The sequence below is a fragment of the Xyrauchen texanus genome, chromosome 33, assembly GCF_025860055.1.
Source record: "Xyrauchen texanus isolate HMW12.3.18 chromosome 33, RBS_HiC_50CHRs, whole genome shotgun sequence".
Lineage (NCBI taxonomy): Eukaryota > Metazoa > Chordata > Actinopteri > Cypriniformes > Catostomidae > Xyrauchen > Xyrauchen texanus.
In genome coordinates this window covers 40,340,876-40,360,302 of record NC_068308.1, presented here as the reverse complement: position 1 = coordinate 40,360,302, position 19,427 = coordinate 40,340,876, and the positions used below count along the sequence as shown (strand labels likewise).

The following is a 19,427-nucleotide window of genomic DNA, read 5'->3' as shown; positions in this document are numbered from 1 at the left end:
ATATGTGTGTGTGTGTGTGTGTTCATCCATATAACGCGATGTGTGTGTGTGTGTGTGTGTGTTCATCCATATAACGGTGATATGTGTGTGTGTGTGTGTTCATCCATATAACGCGATGTGTGTGTGTGTGTGTGTGTGTTCATCCATATAACGGTGATATGTGTGTGTGTGTGTGTGTTCATCCATATAACGCGATGTGTGTGTGTGTGTGTGTGTGTGTGTGTCTTACGCTGCTCTTCACGTCCTTCAGTTTGGGCAGAATATCGAGTGAGAATCCGTCTGCTTGACCTCGGCTGCGATTCCCTCCATTCATGAAATTCCCAAAAGCCAAAACTAAACCGAGAATCTTCAAGACGCTGGAACCACTCTGAAGATTCTAGAGAGAATTCAGAAAAATATCAGGAAAAACATCTTCTGCTCGTGTGTGTTCGCAGATATATATATATATATATATATATATATGTATGTGTGTGTGTGTGTGTGTGTTTTGGCGCAGACGTCTGTGTGCGTGTCTGTGCGTGTGCGTGTGAGAGAGCGAGCGTGCGTGTGCGCAGCACCTTGCAGACTCTCTGTAGAATGTGAAGTTTGCGCTGAACAGATGAAATGCATTCGGAGAACGTCGACTGAAAGAGAATACAGAAGACTCGACTGGAGAAATCCGGGATCTGTGAGAGCTGGTGCAGAAATCTGCGAGTAAGAAAAACACACAGAATTAAAGCTCAAACTATGTGCTCAACTGTCAATCATTCTGGCCATCACTCATTATAGGGATAGTTCCCCCAAAATCCTCATTTTCTCACACTCATGCGGTCTCAAACTCGAACATGGGGTGCAAAACAAAGGCAGCATAAAGGCAATCTACACGTCTGGTTTAATCCGTGTCTTCTGAAGACCCCATTGACTCGTAATGTGTGAGTGAATGATGAGGCATTATGATGTGTGTGTGTCGGACTCTTGCTGGTTTCTACACAGATGTGTTTTTGGATCCTCACTGTTCAGGTTTGTCCAGAGGTTTCGTTCCCTCTTTGTCTTTGGAGGATTTGACGTGTTTCTCGATTTTCTCCAGTTCATCTTTTTGAGCTCTCTGAAATCACAAAACAACAGACTCAGTTTCTCATACAGTAAAATAAATGATGTAGATATACATTTATGTTTTAGATTAAAAATGTGTGAAACACTCGTGTGTATTACAAGCCCCATTATTATTGCATTGATGTCATTAAACTGCAGCTTTTTGAATATATTGTGATTTGTCTTATTTTGATTAATCGTGTGGCCCTGAAGGATTGTGAAATTACATAGTAAAATTAAACGTATTAGCCCAATGGAAAAGTGCATTAATATCATCCTTATATTGTCAAATTGAACCCTTATGTTGTGTTCTGGGCCTTTTAACCCACACAGCTTATTTATTTTTTTATATTTAATTTAATGAATAAAATTCCTTTGTTCACATATTGTATCTGGAAAAAATAAATAAATAAAAAAAAAAAAAGTGACAGACCATTGGAAATGAATGGATTACACAAACGCGCGCACGCACACACACACACAGCATAAGCGCGCACATACAACATACGCGCGCACGCACACACAATATACACACACACACACACACAACATACACGCGCTCACACACACACACACAACATACACGCGCGCACACACACACACCCACAACATACACGCGCGCACACACACACAACATACACGCGCTCGCACACACACAACATACACGCGCTCGCACACACACACACACTATAAGCACGCATGCGCACGCACACACTATACACACACACTCTCTCGCGCGCACACACACACACACACACAAAATACACACACTCTCTCGCGCGCACACACACACGCACACTATAAACACGCACGCACGCACACACACACTATACACAGGCGCACGCACACACTACACACAAAATACACACACTCTCAAAATACAGACACTCTCTCGCACACACACACACACACAAACACACACTCTCTCGCACACATACACACACAAAATACACACTCTCTGTCTCGCGCACACACACGCACTCACTCAAACATTTGCTCATTACATTATACTGAGACCTTTCCAGCAATATATAACACATGACCATCTTATTTATGCTTTATAAACTCTGAATGTAATTGTTGTGATAACAGATTTGGAAATGATGAGAACGAAACAGTTCTTATTTGTGAAGACATTAAAAATCATTATTAAAGAATTGTTAAGATCAGTTATATGCATTGCAAAGTCCAGAATGTACGCTTTAAAGTGACACGTGTGTTGTTCACATGTGACAATGAGATCATGAGGAAAAACATCCTGACAAGACACATTTACTTGAGACACAAGTAATCTTCAGAGAAATCTAACAAATGTATCATTGTTTATGTTTATAACAATAAAACACTATTTGCCAACGGGGTGAGAAATCCAAAAATCGTGTAATAATAATCAGAAAACAAGACATCTTATCTTAATATCCAGTGACAGTCTTGTTTTGAGGATGTTTTGATGTTCTAAACAGATAATAGCATGTTGCGAGGCATTGTTAGCATGTTTTAGCATGTAGCTAGGGGTTGCTAGCCTGCTTTATCGTGTATAAAGGCATTGCTATGTTGCTAGGTGGTTGCTAAGCATGTTTCAGCTGGTTGCTAAGGTGATCTGGCTAGTTGCTAGGATGTTTAGGGAGACAGAGAGAGGAAAGAAATGCCGCTAAATTCCATGTCGGTTTGTTTACATTTGAATTTTGAATCGTCGTGGCTCGTCTGAACATTCCGGCAATGTCAGTGAATGGGATTTTTCCATTTTGATCGTACGCTGTGCAATAAAATTGTCCGATCACTTCGAAAAGATACAGGCCTTTAAATCACACTTCCGCGTTCGAAGACTGGAAGTTTCACTTAGTAGCGTAAAACAACTTCCGTATATCGTAAGTCACAAAAAAATATTTATATTCCACGTAAAGATTATAGAGTATTTGCAATGATAATGATCACATGTACTTACTTAAAGAATATAACCAGTTTAATCGTTGTAAACGTGGAGTTATATCCTTGTGGCTTTATGATTGGGGAAGCGTTCACTCCTGAGTCGCGACCGAACGGAATGTAAATAAAACATCCGCTACTATTCATAGCCGGATGTGACGACACGGGGACTGTGATAAAGGCCTACAACCAGGGCCGCCGCTAGCCAAATTGATGTCCTATGCAGAGTTGCGTGCTATGAGCGTGAAGCGATCGTCTGTGTTCCGCAACAGCTTTCGGGTCCTTGAATAACGTATAGCGTGCGAATAAGGTCAGCCGGTGGACTTTCTGGTGCCTCCCTAGGGAGTTGATGCCCTACGCAGAATTATAGGGAGCGGCGGGACTGCCTACAGCACACTATTCCGGATCAGTCTGAAGGTTTGTGCAAAGTCTGGTGCTTGGTGTATTTTGGGAGGGTTTCTCCCCTTTTTCTCCCAATTTGGAATGCCCAATTCCCAATGCTCTCCGAGTCCTCGTGGTGGCGTAATGACTCTCCTCAATCCGGGTGGTGGAGGACGAATCTCAGTTGCCTCCGCGTCTGAGACTGTCAATCCGTGCATCTTATCACGTGACTTGTTGAGCGCGTTACCGTGGAGACGTAGCGCGTGTGGAGGCTTCACGCCATTCTCCGCGGCATCCACGCACAACTCACCACACGCCCCACCGAGAGCGAGAACCACATTATAGCGACCACGAGGAGGTTACCCCATGTGACTCTACCCTCCCTAGCAACCGGGCCAATTTGGTTACCCCATGTGACTCTACCCTCCCTAGCAACCGGGCCAATTTGGTTACCACATGTGACTCTACCCTCCCTAGCAACTGGCCCAATTTGGTTACCCCATGTGACTCTACCCTCCCTAGCAACCGGCCCAATCTGGTTACCCCATGTGACTCTACCCTCCCTAGCAACCGGGCCAATTTGGTTACCCCATGTGACTCTACCCTCCCTAGCAACCGGGCCAATTTGGTTACCCCATGTGACTCTACCCTCCCTAGCAACCGGGCCAATTTGGTTACCCCATGTGACTCTACCCTCCCAAGCAACTGGCCCAATTTGGTTACCCCATGTGACTCTACCCTCCCTAGCAACCGGACCCATTTGGTTGCAAAGGAGACCTGACAGGAGATTCAAACTCATGACTCCAGGTGTGCTAGTCAGCGTCAATACTCGCCGAGATACCCAGAACAAGAATATTAAGCTTTAATAGTAAAACTGTATGTTGCCATTTTTCGCCCCTTGACATCACATAAAACGCATGGATTGTGATTGGTCACTTGATATGTCAGTCACATGGCCTGTCCTGTATAAGTGGGCGTGTCTTGGCCAGAAAACGGAGTAATAGTTGTAAACCAGACTTGATGCCGATAGTCAAAAATTCAACCCTGCTTAAAGAATCCAGCACCTTCTTTACGTTCAGGGTTCATCTGGTGGGAGAACAAAAGTCGTTAGGAAACAGAGTCCAATAAAAGCAGCATAAAGCCGCAGCGTCTCACGGGTTTCCTTTTCTCTCAGCTATACGATCAAGCCTGTGTTTGAGGCAGCAAATTATGGGAAATGTGGTTTTGTGAAAGTGTCAAACTGCCAGACTCGACGGACACAGACAGACACGTCCCGACGTGAATTACGCCAACAGAAACACGAGATTAGACGGGGAACCGCGGGAAATAAAGAGAGGAGATTTCTAGTGGCGTCAAGCATAATTTATCACTCCAACGCCAAGACCTTTAGTCTAGATCACCAGACAAGAGTTTAAAGTGCAACAGCAGGATGTTTGGAGTATCTGGAGTCGAAGTCAGTGTCTGCTAAACTTCACATGCACGATCCCGAAGCGCATTAATATGGAAACCACATCGCTGCAGGAATGTGCCTTGACGGCTGTGAAGGTCTGCGTGCAGAAAACTGCCCCGTTTGAAGGCAGATGGCGAGCGCTTGGCCACACACTTCTATTAAAAGATGGAAAATACAGCAATTGCTTTAAGATGAGAGCTGCTATTGCACTATAAATATTGTTTTAAGGCATTACAGGCTAAACCATACGGAACAAACAGAGGGAATATATTTGATTAAATAGTTTTGCGTTCACTCTCAATTATTCTGGGTTCCATCACAATATCTTTATCAATCCCTTACAAAAATGTATGTTTTTATTATTTATTATTACAGTAACCAAAGTGGAAAGATTAGTAAAACCATATTACTTTAGTAATCCAATGGTTAATTCGTTAAGGGCAAAATGTATCCTCGTTTGACCCCGCGTGGACGTTGCATTTTGGCTTCGCTAAACGCAATGCATAGATCAACTGAATAAAAACTGACTGTATACAATTCACAAGACTCTAGACTGAAGGGTTAATTTCTGACGCACCGAGTCACGTGACATAACAACATGGATGTTCATTTCCGTGCAGCGCTTCTATGGACACAGAGACAACAAAAGTGCCTCTGGTAAGAAATCTATATGTTTATTAATTGAAACTTATTTGGGTGTAAAGAGGAGATTCTCTATTTTAGTTTGATATGCCGCTTAAAAAAATCTGTTAATTTTTTGTGTGTCAGCGCGCTGATAAATATGACGTCCACATATGTGGGAATTGGCACCGCATTTCCTCAAAAGTAGAAAAAACATCTTTTGAATAACTTTCAACTCTGTGGGTACCAGAGATGTTCACGAGTTTTTCAACTGAAGTCCGAGTCAAGTCCGAAGGCTCTGGCGGACGAGTCCGAGTCAAGTCCGAAGGCTCTGGCGGACGTGTCCGAGTCAAGTCCGAAGGTTCTGGCGGACGAGTCAGGTGCGAAGGCTCTGGCGGACGAGTCCGAGTCAAGTCCGGCGTTCTGGCGGACGAGTCGAGTCAGGTGCGAAGGCTCTGGCGGACGAGTCCGAAGTCAAGTCCGAAGGCTCTGGCGGACGTGTCCGAGTCAAGTCCGAAGGCTCTGGCGGACGAGTCAGGTGCAAAGGCTCTGGCGGACGAGTCAGAGTCAAGTCCGAAGGCTCTGGCGGACGAGTCAGGTGCGAAGGCTCTGGCAGAGATCTCTACAAGAGATGTTCACAAGTCTTTCAACTGAAGTCCGAGTCCGGTTCGAAGGCTCTGACGGACGTGTCCGAGTCAAGTCCGAAGGCTCTGGCGGACGAGTCCAAGTTTTGAGTCTTATATAACAAGAGCTATTCGAGTCTCGAGTCAACAAACATTACATATTACATATAAATGACATTACTAATGACTTCTAATATAATTTTGTATTACTATTTATTATTTTTAAGCTTGTTATTCTTACTAGTACCCTATTAATACAATTCTGTTACACCTTGCATTATTATTAGTAGTAGTGTCATATATATATATATTTTTTTTACAAGAACTATACATTTCTGTCCCTGATTTCATCCCTTCCATGCGCAAGGAATAACGCAAATGTGTAAATAAAGTAGCAGCACGGTGTATTTCATGAGCAAACTGGAGCACAGACTAAAACCGAATGCGATCAGATCAGTATATCTATGGTTTTACTCAAAATACTGTAGTAGAAATATAGTGACTGTAGCAAAACAATAACACATTTAGTCGTTACTATGGTCTTACTACAAATACATTAGTTCAATTATGGTTACTGTCGGAAATCTTTCCTTCCTGTATGAACTTCAATTCAGCCGTCTGACTGACAATCATAACTGCCTGTCTGTCTGTCTGTCTGTCTCTCTGTCTGTCTGCCTGTCTGTCTGTCTGCCTGCCTGTCTGCCTGCCTGCCTGCAACATTACAATGTCTCCATCTGGCTCGCTCTGTAATTATTGAATCCAAAACTGTTCAAACGGCACAAAACAACAAAACACAAAGTCTCTTCCAGTGCAGCAGTCGGTGTGCTTTAATGCAGCTAATGATCGCACTAATGTGTTTTACGAGTGTGAGTTTGTGGTCTGGCCCGTACACACACACACACTCATCGTTCCTGTATACATCCACCCGCCCATCTCACAGCCACCAGCCGCTCGCTGTCGTATCTGTATATTGTCTTTTTATATCTGTGTTTGAAGGTGCTCAAGGCCTGAAAGCTGGTTCATATTAAAAGTATTTACACTTAAAAACGCAGTAAATGGGATGCAGAGCGAGGCCGTATGGAGGCGGCGGTCGACTAATCACCGCGTTTGAAGTGCCGTGTGTACGTGGAGCGAGCGGCACGGCTGTGATTGATCGCGTGATGATGCTTAAATGGAGCCGAGAACTTTCCCAGAGTTTATATTCACGCCTGTCGCTGCGCACGCCGCTGTGCTAAATGAAACTGTTTGTCTTAAACTCATTTTTCTCTGTTGTCTCTGTGAAAGCAGTTTTCTGCCTTTGATCACCTTCCTGAAGGCCCTAAACCGCTCGTGCGTCTGTGTTTCTGTGGTGTTTGATGTCGGGTGAATTGTTTACGGTGGTGTTCATTTTTCAGTTTTGCTCGAAGGGAAATTCACCGATCGCTTCGTCGTAGTCTGATTCTCTTACACACCCAGTGCAGGAAATCTCTTATTTTTTGATCTGTTGTGCTTCACCCAAAATTCTCTCATCATTTAATCCCCCTCATGCCATCCCAGATGTGACTTTTTCTTCAACAGAACACAAATTAAGATTTTTATAAGAATATTTCAGCTCTGTAGGTTCAAACAATGCAAGTGAATGGTGACCAGAACGTTTTATGCACATTTATGTGGTTTGTGAGCATAAAAGAAATCCATTCGTCTCCAGTGGTTTAATCCGTGTCTTCAGAAGTGATATGATAGGTGTGGGTGAGAAACAGATCAATATTTAAGTCATTTTCTACTATAAATCTACACTTTCACTTTCACATAAGACTCCAGTGGTTTAATCCATGTCTTCAGAAGTGATATGATAGGTGTGTGTGAGAAACAGATCAATATTTAAGTCATTTTCTACTATAAATCTACACTTTCACTTTCACATAAGACTCCAGTGGTTTAATCCATGTCTTCAGAAGTGATATGATAGGTGTGGGTGAGAAACAGATCAATATTTAAGTCATTTTCTACTATAAATCTACACTTTCACTTTCACATAAGACTCCAGTGGTTTAATCCATGTCTTCAGAAGTGATATGATAGGTGTGGGTGAGAAATGGAGCAAAATGTAAATCTTTAAATATTGATCTGTTTCTCACCCACACCTATCATATCACTTCTGAAGACATGGATTAAACAACTGGAGTCTTATGTGAAAGTGAAAGTGTAGATTTATAGTAGAAAATGACTTAAATATTGATGCATCAAAGTTCTGGTCACCCTTCACTTGCATTATATCACATGTGGTGAGTTGTGTGTGGATGCCGCGGAGAATAGCGTGAAGCCTCAACAGGTGCTACGTCTCCATGGTAACGCACTCGGATAAGTCACGTGATAAGATGCGCGGATTAGAAACATGGAGGTAACTGAGATTCGTCAGAATTCGTCTGAGAGTCACTACACCACCACGAAGACTGAGAGAGCACTGGGGATTGGGCGTTACAAATTGGGGAGAGAAAAAAAAAGTTACTGTCACTTTAAGAGTTCAACGAGCGGCTCATAGTGATCCGCTTCAGCGGACATCTTTCTTTAGAAAACTTACTCCCTAGTCTAAAAAGAGCATTTATATAGTTCAAACCTGCTGAAACACGTCGTTGCTCATTTGTATTTACACATCATCGCACCCTTGGCCCCGCCCACTAGCGCGCAGGTCAAGCGAGCAGGGCTTGTGTGGCCAACTATCCTAACACCAGAGGGGACGCATCAGGACTATTTGTATTATTTTGTACATAAACATGAACTACACAGACTATGAGCGCTGTCACGTATCTCGCCACTTTTAAAAGATGCGATGTCAAGTTACAACTCTGAAAAGGAGAAACAGTTCTTTGCGCCATTTTTAATTGGTGATGTAGGTAAACATAGGACGTATTTTCGGCTCATGTCAGCATGGGCGATTGTGAACGCTAAAATACGATTCAAGCTTTGCAATGGAACTGTTATTGAAGGATCATTCATATTTCAAACCTCAAACAAACAATAGATGTGACATAAAATGTAAGGAACCTAAAATCTCACTTACGTTCTCATAGAGCGCCTGCAGCGTCTCCAGATCTACCACGGTGTTGTCCAGATTCAGGATCGCTGGAGAGACAAAAATCAGCGGTTATCATCAACACAAAACTCTCAGTGTAGAATCATCAAACATTATTTCCAAAATCATTTTATTTTAAACGGAGGACGACGAATCTCAGTTGCCTCCGCGTCTGAGACCGTAAATCCGCGCATCTTATCACGTGACTTGTTGAGCGTGTTACCGTGGAAACATGGCGCATGTGGAGGCGTCACGCTATTCTCCGCGGCATCCACACACAACTCACCACACGCCCCACCGAGAGCGAGAACCACATTATAGTGACCACGAGGAGGTTACCCCATGTGACTCTACCCTCCCTAGCAACCGGACCAATTTGGTTACCCCATGTGACTCTACCCTCCCTAGCAACCGGCCCAATTTGGTTACCCCATGTTACTCTACCCTCCCTAGCAACCGGGCTAATTTGTTTACCCCATGTGACTCTACCCTCCCTAGCAACCGGCCCAATTTGGTTACCCCATGTGACTCTACCCTCCCTAGCAACCGGACCAATTTGGTTACCCCATGTGACTCTACCCTCCCTAGCAACCGCCCAATTTGGTTACCCCATGTGACTCTACCCTCCTAGCAACGGACCAATTTGGTTACCCATGTGACTCTACCCTCCTAGCAACGGACCAATTTGGTTACCCCATGTGACTCTACCCTCCTTAGCAACCGCCCAATTTGGTTACCCCATGTGACTCTACCCTCCCTAGCAACCGGCCCAATTTGGTTACCCCATGTGACTCTACCCTCCCTAGCAACCGGGCTAATTTGTTTACCCCATGTGACTCTACCCTCCCTAGCAACCAGGCCAATTTGGTTACCCCATGTGACTCTACCCTCCCTAGCAACCGGGCCAATTTGGTTACCCCATGTGACTCTACCCTCCCTAGCAACCGGGCCAATTTGGTTGCCAAGGAGACCTGACTGGAGTCACTCAGCATGCCCTGGATTCAAACTCACGACTCCAGGAGTGACAGTCAGCGTCAATACTCAGAGATACACAGACCCTCCCATACTCGGATGCTAATTTGGGCAAAGAGCACCTCTGTCTCTCTGTGTGTGTCTCTGCTCGCCCTTTCCCTCTCCCCTCACTTCTACCCCAGGTTCACAGGAGGTGGGGTGGGTCACCGGCTAACACAATGGCTGAAAGGGCAGTGTCTCCCCCCCACAGATGAGGGGTGGGGGAGTTATTCAGACTGATGTTAACCTGGCCTAATTCGGGTGGGGGAGGAGTGTGACAAGGAGGAGGGCGTGGCCGGGACATGATGAAGCACGGCCAGCACTGAATTAGCGGGAGAGCGATATAAAAGGGGCAGTCGGTTCAAGAGAGAGAGACGCATGTGGCACATGTTTGTTATAAGTTCATGTATATCATTAAAGTTTATGTTGACTGTTAAGCCGGTTCCCGCTGCCTCCTCGCACATCCTTTACCCGTTACAGACACATCCCGATTCTCGATCGTTTCAATGTTTTTGTACATGTAGCCACACAGTGAAACTTTCTTATTATCTTAAATATTTTCCAGGACATATATGCATCTTAAATTCTCATGACCTTTCCATGACCAGGAAACTGCTGTGAAGGCGTGGGAACCCTGCGTGTGCAGCGGTTAGCCAGTCACAAGAGGTCATTATATCAAAATCACTATATAAAGTCTTAAAAGTACAGTAGCAAAAATAAAAGGTGGAAAATGGTCATGTGAAACAACAGGACGACTTTTTTTGCTGCTATAAAAGTACAAGCTCTGTTTTGGATTACAGAAGACATGTATGTTGAAAGTGTAACATATGAATATTCTATCTTAACATGTCTGAATATATGTACAGTTTTTATTTCTTCATTCATTTTCTTGTTAAATAATAAAAAAAAGTATTCATGTATTTATTGATTGATATTTTCTTTATGTACTATATAATCATTATTTTGTTCATTGCTCATGTAACGGCCGATGCTTTGGCAATACTGCACAAGTCATGCCAATAAAGCTCAGACAGCGCGAGACAGACAGACAGCGCGAGACCGACAGACAGCCCGACAGCGCGAGACCGACAGACAGACAGCGTGAGACAGACAGCGCGAGACCGACAGACAGCCCGACAGTGCGAGACCGACAGACAGACAGCGCGAGACCGACAGACAGCGCGAGACAGACAGCGCGAGACCGACAGACAGCCCGACAGCGCGAGACCGACAGACAGACAGCGTGAGACAGACAGCGCGAGACCGACAGACAGCGCGAGACAGACAGCGCGAGACCGACAGACAGACAGCGTGAGACAGACAGACAGACAGACCGACAGAGCGCGCGAGTCAGAGAGACAGTGCGAGACCGACAGACAGACAGACCGACAGAGCGCGCGAGACAGAGAGACAGTGCGAGACCGACAGACAGACCGACAGAGCGAGACCGACAGACAGACCGACAGCGCGAGACCGACAGACAGACAGCGTGAGACAGACAGACAGACAGACAGAGCGCGCGAGTCAGAGAGACAGTGCGAGACCGACAGACAGACAGAGCGCGCGAGACAGACAGACAGACCGACAGAGCGAGACCGACAGACAGACCGACAGCGCGAGACCGACAGACAGACAGCGTGAGACAGACAGACAGACAGACCGACAGAGCGCGCGAGTCAGAGAGACAATGCGAGACCGACAGACAGACAGACCGACAGAGCGCGCGAGACAGACAGACAGTGCGAGACTGACAGACAGACCGACAGAGCGAGACCGACAGACAGACCGACAGCGCGAGACCGACAGACAGACAGCGTGAGACAGACAGACAGACAGACAGACAGACAGAGCGCGCGAGACAGACAGAGCGAGACCGACTGACAGACAGCGCGAGACCGACCGACCGAGCGCGAGAGACCGACCGACCGAGCGCGCGAGACCGACCGACCGACCGACCGCGCGAGACCGACAGACCGACCGACAGACAGACAGAACGAGCGTGAGACAGATGGGTGGGGGGATTTCTCTGAAATGCCTTGCTCATATAATCTCCGAGTCTCACACAGGAACCCAAACCATGTGCAGGAGTCTCTCAATGTATAAACACATTGATTAGATGGAAATGAAGTCTTCTACTGGCACTACAATAAAATATCCTGACATTCCAGTAACATTCCTGCTTGAAACGAGAGACGGACAGAGAGCTAAAGCAGATTCAGAAGTTTAGGAAGTATAAATGCCATTGCTTGTTTTCTATGGAGGAATTCATTAACAGTGATAACCTTTCAAGACAGACCGCCATGAGCTCTGGACCTGTAAAGCGATGATGTATGCCTCAGAGCTCCGTGAGAACTGCCATCTTTCAATGCAGAAATAATGCAAAAGCAACTAATGATGGATATAACTTTAACCCGATATACAGCGCAAAAACATTGTCCAATGAGAAGCCAGTATGTTCACATGTGACTTATTAACGCAGTTGTCCGTTTTGAAACATTGTGAAAACAAACGGAACCAAGAAAATGCAACATTGTAACATTATATCCACTGTCGTAACAAACCACACGAGCTACAGTTCTGAAAACACGACTCGAGTTCGGAATTTGGCTTATTGCCCCCTGCTGAAAACAGGTGGTACTTCAAGATTAATTGCTTAATTTATTTGTATGCATTTTCATATTCAGTGGAAAGAAAAAGTATGTGACCCCTTTGGAATTACCTGCATTTATGAATAATTTGTTTAAAAAAAAAAAAAGTTTGAACTAATAACACACACAATGTTATTATATATTGAATACAACGATGTCAATATAAGCTAATTAGAGTCAGGAGTTGGCAAACCTGGCATCTAATTAATGAAACGAAATTGTAGGTGTGACTATCACACCTGGAGTCGTGAGTTTGAATCCGGGGTGTGGTGAGTGACTCCAGTCAGGTCTCCTTAGCAACCAAATTATCCGGTTGCTAGGGAGGGTAGAGTACCATGGGGTAACCTCCTTGTGGTCACTATAATGTGGTTCTCGCTCTCGGTGGGGCGTGTGGTGAGTAGTGTGTGGATTGTGGAGAATAGCATGAAGTCTCCACACGCGCTACGTCTCCATGGTAACGCGCTCAACAAGTCACGTGATCAGATGCGCGGACTGACGGTCTCAGACGTGGAGACAACTGAGATTCGTCCTCCACCATCCAGATTGAGGCGAGTCACTACGCCACCACAAGGACTTGGAGCGCATTGGGAATTGGACGTTCCAAAATTGGGGAGAAAATAAATAAATTAAATAAAAATAATTGGTACACACTGCTCCAACAAATGGCTTTACGTCACTCAAAACACAGTTCAGCCAAGTTTTTAGAGACAAGTCAAGCTGGAATATCAAAGAAAGCACAAGTAGAAAAGAAAGAAAAGTCAATCTGTAGTTACGTTGAGAAAATACAAATAAATTGTAACTCACCGTGTTGAATGTCTTTCATGTCGAGATGTAAACTGGACATTAGAATCCCCACCGCCTGAGAACGCTTCGTGTTTAGCAGCTTCACCACCTGCAACACACAAACGCAGTCTGACACCATTTTATATTCTCCCCATCTATAACACCCAATGTGCTCTGAGTCCTCGTGGTGGCGTAGTGACTCGCCTCAATCCAGGTGGTGGAGGACGAATCTCAGATGCCTCCGCATCGGAGACCATCAATCCGCACATCTAATCATGTGACTTGTTGAGCACGTTACCGTGGAGACGTAGCATGTGTGGAGGCATCACGCTATTCTCCGTGGCATCCACGCACAACTCGCCACACGCCCCACCGAGAGTGAGAACCACATTATAGTGACCACGAGGAGGTTACCCCATGTGACTCTACCCTCCCTAGCAACCGGCCCAATTTGGTTGCTAAGGAGACCTGACTGGAGTCACTCAGTACACCCTGGATTCAAACTCGCGACTCCAGCGGTGATAGTCAGCGTCAATCCTCCCTAAAGCTACCCACTAAATATCCCATCGCCAATTATTAAAATTTGCATGTCCACATTTCTACAAAGAGACTTCAACACTGTAGCACATCTTTCATATTATGAACTGCTGAGTACAAGTTTATCCAGCTAAAACACAACAACACTTGCCTAAATAAAATGATGAGTTTCAATATCGCCCTTACGTCATTGTAATGTGTAGTAATCAGTCACTTTTATTCATAACTTATCCGAAATGCATCAGTTCTTGGACTACAAACTCTTCAGACATGTTTAGTAAGTTCAGTTCTCTGTGTTGTGTCTGTTGTCACTTGTGCAGTTTAGAGATAAACAAAACGAGTTTTCGTTTGAACGCCCCACTGTCGCGAGGGGGCTGTGTGAACTGTTGCTCTATTAGATGTAGAGTATGATAAACAATGTTGGCACTGTGTTGATGTCAAGCGTAAAGTCCCGTAAAGCGCTGCTCTAGATTCCTGAAAACGAGACGGGAATCTTACAAGCTGTGACTAACAGAGGAATGCTTATTTTAATTAGACAGGAAACTCTGGCAAACACGCTTGATGTTTTTTCTGTTGCTGATTTGAGTGTGCAGCAGCGCTCGGTCGTCCGACTGCCAGAAACACAACTGCAAACATTAAACACAAAGTCCACAGTAGCAGAACCATACGCCCGTCCACACGCTCACTCTCTAATCAACTTTAAACCTTTTATTTAGCATTAAAATGCCGGCTATGAGCAACTGACAACGGGAACAACAACAAAAAAGGACCACTAAGTATTTTTTTGTTCAAACAAAGGCATTATGACCCGTGCTATTATACTAAAACACGCTAATTTATCAAAAGAAAATGTTGCCAGGCACGTTACGGAAAATGAGCGTCCAATTATTTCGTTCTTTATTCTGTTTAAAGCTCGAGATCAAAAGGATGTTTTCAAACAAATTGATTTTACATTAAATGGGAGATACGGCCACTGATGTTCCACTTCAGGTCAAACGGCACTCGAAACTGAGAGATAAACGACCTCCAGATACCCGAAACATGTTGAGCAAATCTGAGGATACAAGTCTCTAAAAATTACATTTAAAAAATAAAAAAATAATAATAAATTAAATAAAAATCACAAATCCTTTATACAAGCTCAAAACATGACCTGGAAATGCAATTCAGTTCCTTCAAAATCAAACAAGTTTTTTTTCCCACTTTTTATTGATAAAAGGCGAAAACTTTTAGGAAAGAGCTTGTGTAATGTTTAACCCTTTAAGCTCGTAAAAATTATCGTCAAAATATTAATAATTACAGTCTTGACCAACAAAAATTAGGTGTCGTTTAAAAGCTTAGAAGCTGTACTTTACAATGCATGTAGACATTGACCAAAACTGAACAAGTGAAATTTGCAGATAAATCAGAAGTGTTACATTTTTATCATTTATTTAAAAAAAGGATTTGCATTGTACGTATAACTGTAATTACTAAAAACATCAAACTGATCAACTATTCATGTGTCATATGTTGTTGGAAAGCTCTTAAAGAGTAAAATACATCCAGCATATTTGTTTTACTCACAGATGAAAATATAGCGAGTAACAGTTAATTATATGTCTTTGACAAGTATGTTGATGTCGCTTATATGCCGCGTTTTTGCGTATAACTTCACGCAAATTAAACGGAACATACAATAGCACATATGATTATTCAGAGGAGGTGATTATCTTTCAATCGAGTCCACACACAAGATAATCAGATGTATAGATCATTAGATAATCCACAATGATGACTCAAATGACACAGAATGAAACTCATTCTGTGAAATCTCATGACTAAAATCATGTGTGCATGCTATGCAAACCTTTAGTCATTGTTGTGTTTGCATGTGTAATTAGTTCTTATGTACAATTATTATCTTTTATTTGTTTGGAGATGTTTTTGGACACTATGATTAATTATATTTGTGATGTTGTAACTTTTGATTGCTTTGTCGTATCAACAAACGTTTTCTCAGATACAGTCGACATGATTGGGAGGACAACAAAAGCAGTTTTTCTGAGCCGCCTTATTTACACCCAGAGATATATAATGTCAAATCAGAAAAATATGAAAAGTATATTTTTCAGCAGTTTCTTAGGCTGAGAGTCTCAGAATGTCTCTTAATTTACATCATTAAAGTTTTCTATACAATGATACCAAACACTCGACCCTCCTATAAGACTTTAATTTTGGGTATGCCACGGAAACAGGAAATCTTTAAAAGCAGCTTCAGAGCTTAAAGGGTTAAATAAATGAGACGTTGTGACGGCTACTGCCGTATAAAGCACGACTCCATCAGCGCACAGACAGAACACTTCCGCGTTGAACGGAACAAAGAAGCCACAGACGCCAAACACCTCAAAACACGACTCAAACATTCTGCCCCAGAAACCGCTCGTAAGCCGTACACCAAGAGACTCACTGTTGCCACATCCGAGGCCCTAAACGCTTTCGATTGGATGTGTGGGACGGGCGCGCACATATTTCCCACGTTAACCCGTCTGCTCAACAAAAACACTCAGACTTCTGTTAACGGATGAGCTGTAAATATGCAAATCTGGCATGGGACGGCCATCAGTGTGGTTAACCTCAGTTCTGTTCACAGGCGAGTGTAAAAGACGGGTGGTTTGAACGTCATGTGATCGAGACTCAGACCGCCACAAATCACACGCAAAGAACATGTTTAAAGAACAACAGGACAGACCACAACCACGAGAAACACACTTCTAAGAATGTGAAGCTCATAAAGAGCACGTTCTGCTCATATTTCAGAAACAAATAAGAAACCAAATACTGTCATGTGTGGAGATATTATAATCTCCAGGCTTTTGTAGTTGAACACTCCAACTCATAAAAATGAGTAATTGACTGCTTGAAAATAACAACAACATCACGTGATCGATTAATAGCGTGAAGCCTCCACACGCGCTACGTCACCGCGGTAACGCGCCCAACACGTCACGTGATAAGATGCGCGGATTGATGGTCTTAGACGCTAGAGTCTCTACGCCACCACAAGGACTTAAAGCACATTGGGAATTGGGCGTTCCATATTGGGAGAAAAAAAAAAAAAGATTTTCCATTCCGAGTTTTGTAACTAATTATATTTTTATGAATGAATTCCGGTATTCCCATCCATGTTTTCTGGATTGATTTAAGGTAACTCGGATAGTTGCATTATTAAAAATAAATCACATCCAGAGGTGTACAGGTACAGGCCGTATCACTGCACACACCCAATCAACCCCCCACTCATTATCTCTCACGTGCACGCGCACACACACACACGCCGCTCTCTCACTCATTCCCTCTCACACATGCACTCTCGCGCACACACTAACAAACACTCTCGCGCACACACACTCACTCACACCATCACTTTTATAAAACATGACAAGTTTATTATAAAAAAAAGAACCACTAAGTATTTTTTTTATTCAAACAAAGGCATTATGACCCGTGCAATTGTACCAAAACACGCTAATATAATGACATTTTTATGCATGGATTCCGGTATTCCCATCCATATTTTCTGGATTGATTTAAGGTAACTCGGATAGTTGCGTTATTAAAAATAAATCACATCCAGAGGTGTACAGGTATCACTGCACAGGTATCACTCTCGCGCACGCACACTCACTCACACCATCACTTTTATAAAACATGAGAAGTTTATTATATTACAATATTTTCCAGGACATTTCCATGACTGGAAAACTGCATAGCAAAATTCCAGGTTTTCCAGGACGCATGGGAACCCAGATAAAGGCATGGTAAAAAGACGTACTTTATCTGACTGTTGTTTTTACTACAAATCAACCGCTGGGATATAAAAGCGCCTGTAGTTGAAGAAACACCCGCACACAACCCGCTATAGGAACAGCTGAAGCTCATGGCATTTCCACATACATGATGTGAATGAGAGATTTTCCAGCTCATAAATATCTGGGAAAGTTCATAACGCAGTTCTGCTTCAGACGTGATCTTTTGCTCATATTTCCAATGAGTAAATTCCCTCACAGGGGCAGAACGCTGGAATTCATCTCTCGTGCTCGGTGGTGCCAAGCCGTCGGGCATTTATTCAGCGCTGTCTGTCGAGGAGCCCGACATCTGTACACAAACGTCAGCACTCAGTCATGGAAATAGTTTCTCTGCGTCCAAGCGCTCGTAAACTCATAAAACTGTATTTAAGTCTCAGCAGTGCCTGTGAGTTACATCATACGGTCTCTCAGACATCACACCGCACGACCCGTGACTGTCGAACCCGTGCCAGCCTGCCAGCACTGGAGGAACAGACTTTCATTTCATAATGGTTCACTGTCATTCTTTACATTCTGCTTTTGCAGCCAAAGCTAAATATTTCCTTTCAGTTGTGACACACAAAAAATTAGCAGTGGGCCCAAAATACTCCATCCCGAGTCATCAAACATCGTATTGCACAGTATTTGTATACTATTATGTACATTATGTTCATGAACTATGTTTATTAAATTATGTTAACTGTATTATTATTATGTAGATATTTTAGCAGTTCAGATTTTAAATGCTGATTAGATATTCATAGGTGATGTCAAACAGTCCATATACTATAGGATGGTATTTATAGTAAAACTATAATAACTACAAAATTATGATATTACAATAGATTTCGTTTCCCTTTATTATCACAATGTGTTTTACTATGAATACAGTTAAAATATGGTTAGTAAAAACCATTGTCAATTTATTGCGAGGGTGCGCAGAACTAACGGCGATAGAGCGCAGAGGGAACTGAAACGCAAAGCTAATGGCGAGGGAGCGCAGAGGGAACGGAAACATAAAACGAATGGCGAGGGCGCGCAGAACTAATGGCGAGGGCGCGCAGAACTAATGGCGAGGAAGCGCAGAGGGAACGGAAACACAAAACGAATGGCGAGGGCGCGCAGAACTAATGGCGAGGGAGCGCAGAGGGAACGGAAACACAAAACGAATGGCGAGGGCGCGCAGTACTAATGGCGAGGGCGCGCAGAACTAATGGCGAGGGAGCGCAGAGGGAACGGAAACACAAAACGAATGGCGAGGGCGCGCAGAACTAATGGCGAGGGAGCGCAGAACTAATGGCGAGGGCGCGCAGAACTAATGGCGAGGGAGCGCAGAGGGAACGGAAACACAAAACGAATGGCGAGGGCGCGCAGAACTAATGGCGAGGGAGCGCAGAACTAATGGCGAGGGAGCGCAGAACTAATGGCGAGGGAGCGCAGAACTAATGACGAGGGCGCGCAGAACTAATGGCGAGGGAGCGCAGAGGGAACGGAAAC

The 19,427-nt window shown here is 43.9% G+C and overlaps 1 protein-coding gene across 2 annotated transcripts in view; it reads right to left on the bottom strand.

Moving 5' to 3' along the window:
• fmn2b (formin 2b) overlaps positions 1-19,427 on the bottom strand; it is an 82,523-nt gene that overhangs the window by 22,188 nt on the left and 40,908 nt on the right. For both annotated transcript variants that reach the window (XM_052102702.1, XM_052102701.1), the window contains 5 exons: positions 13,588-13,675; positions 9,113-9,174; positions 993-1,084; positions 558-687; positions 230-376 (listed from right to left, as the gene is read on the bottom strand). In XM_052102702.1, coding sequence (XP_051958662.1) covers positions 230-376; positions 558-687; positions 993-1,084; positions 9,113-9,174; positions 13,588-13,675 — 519 coding nt within the window. The remainder of the gene's footprint in view (positions 1-229; positions 377-557; positions 688-992; positions 1,085-9,112; positions 9,175-13,587; positions 13,676-19,427) is intronic.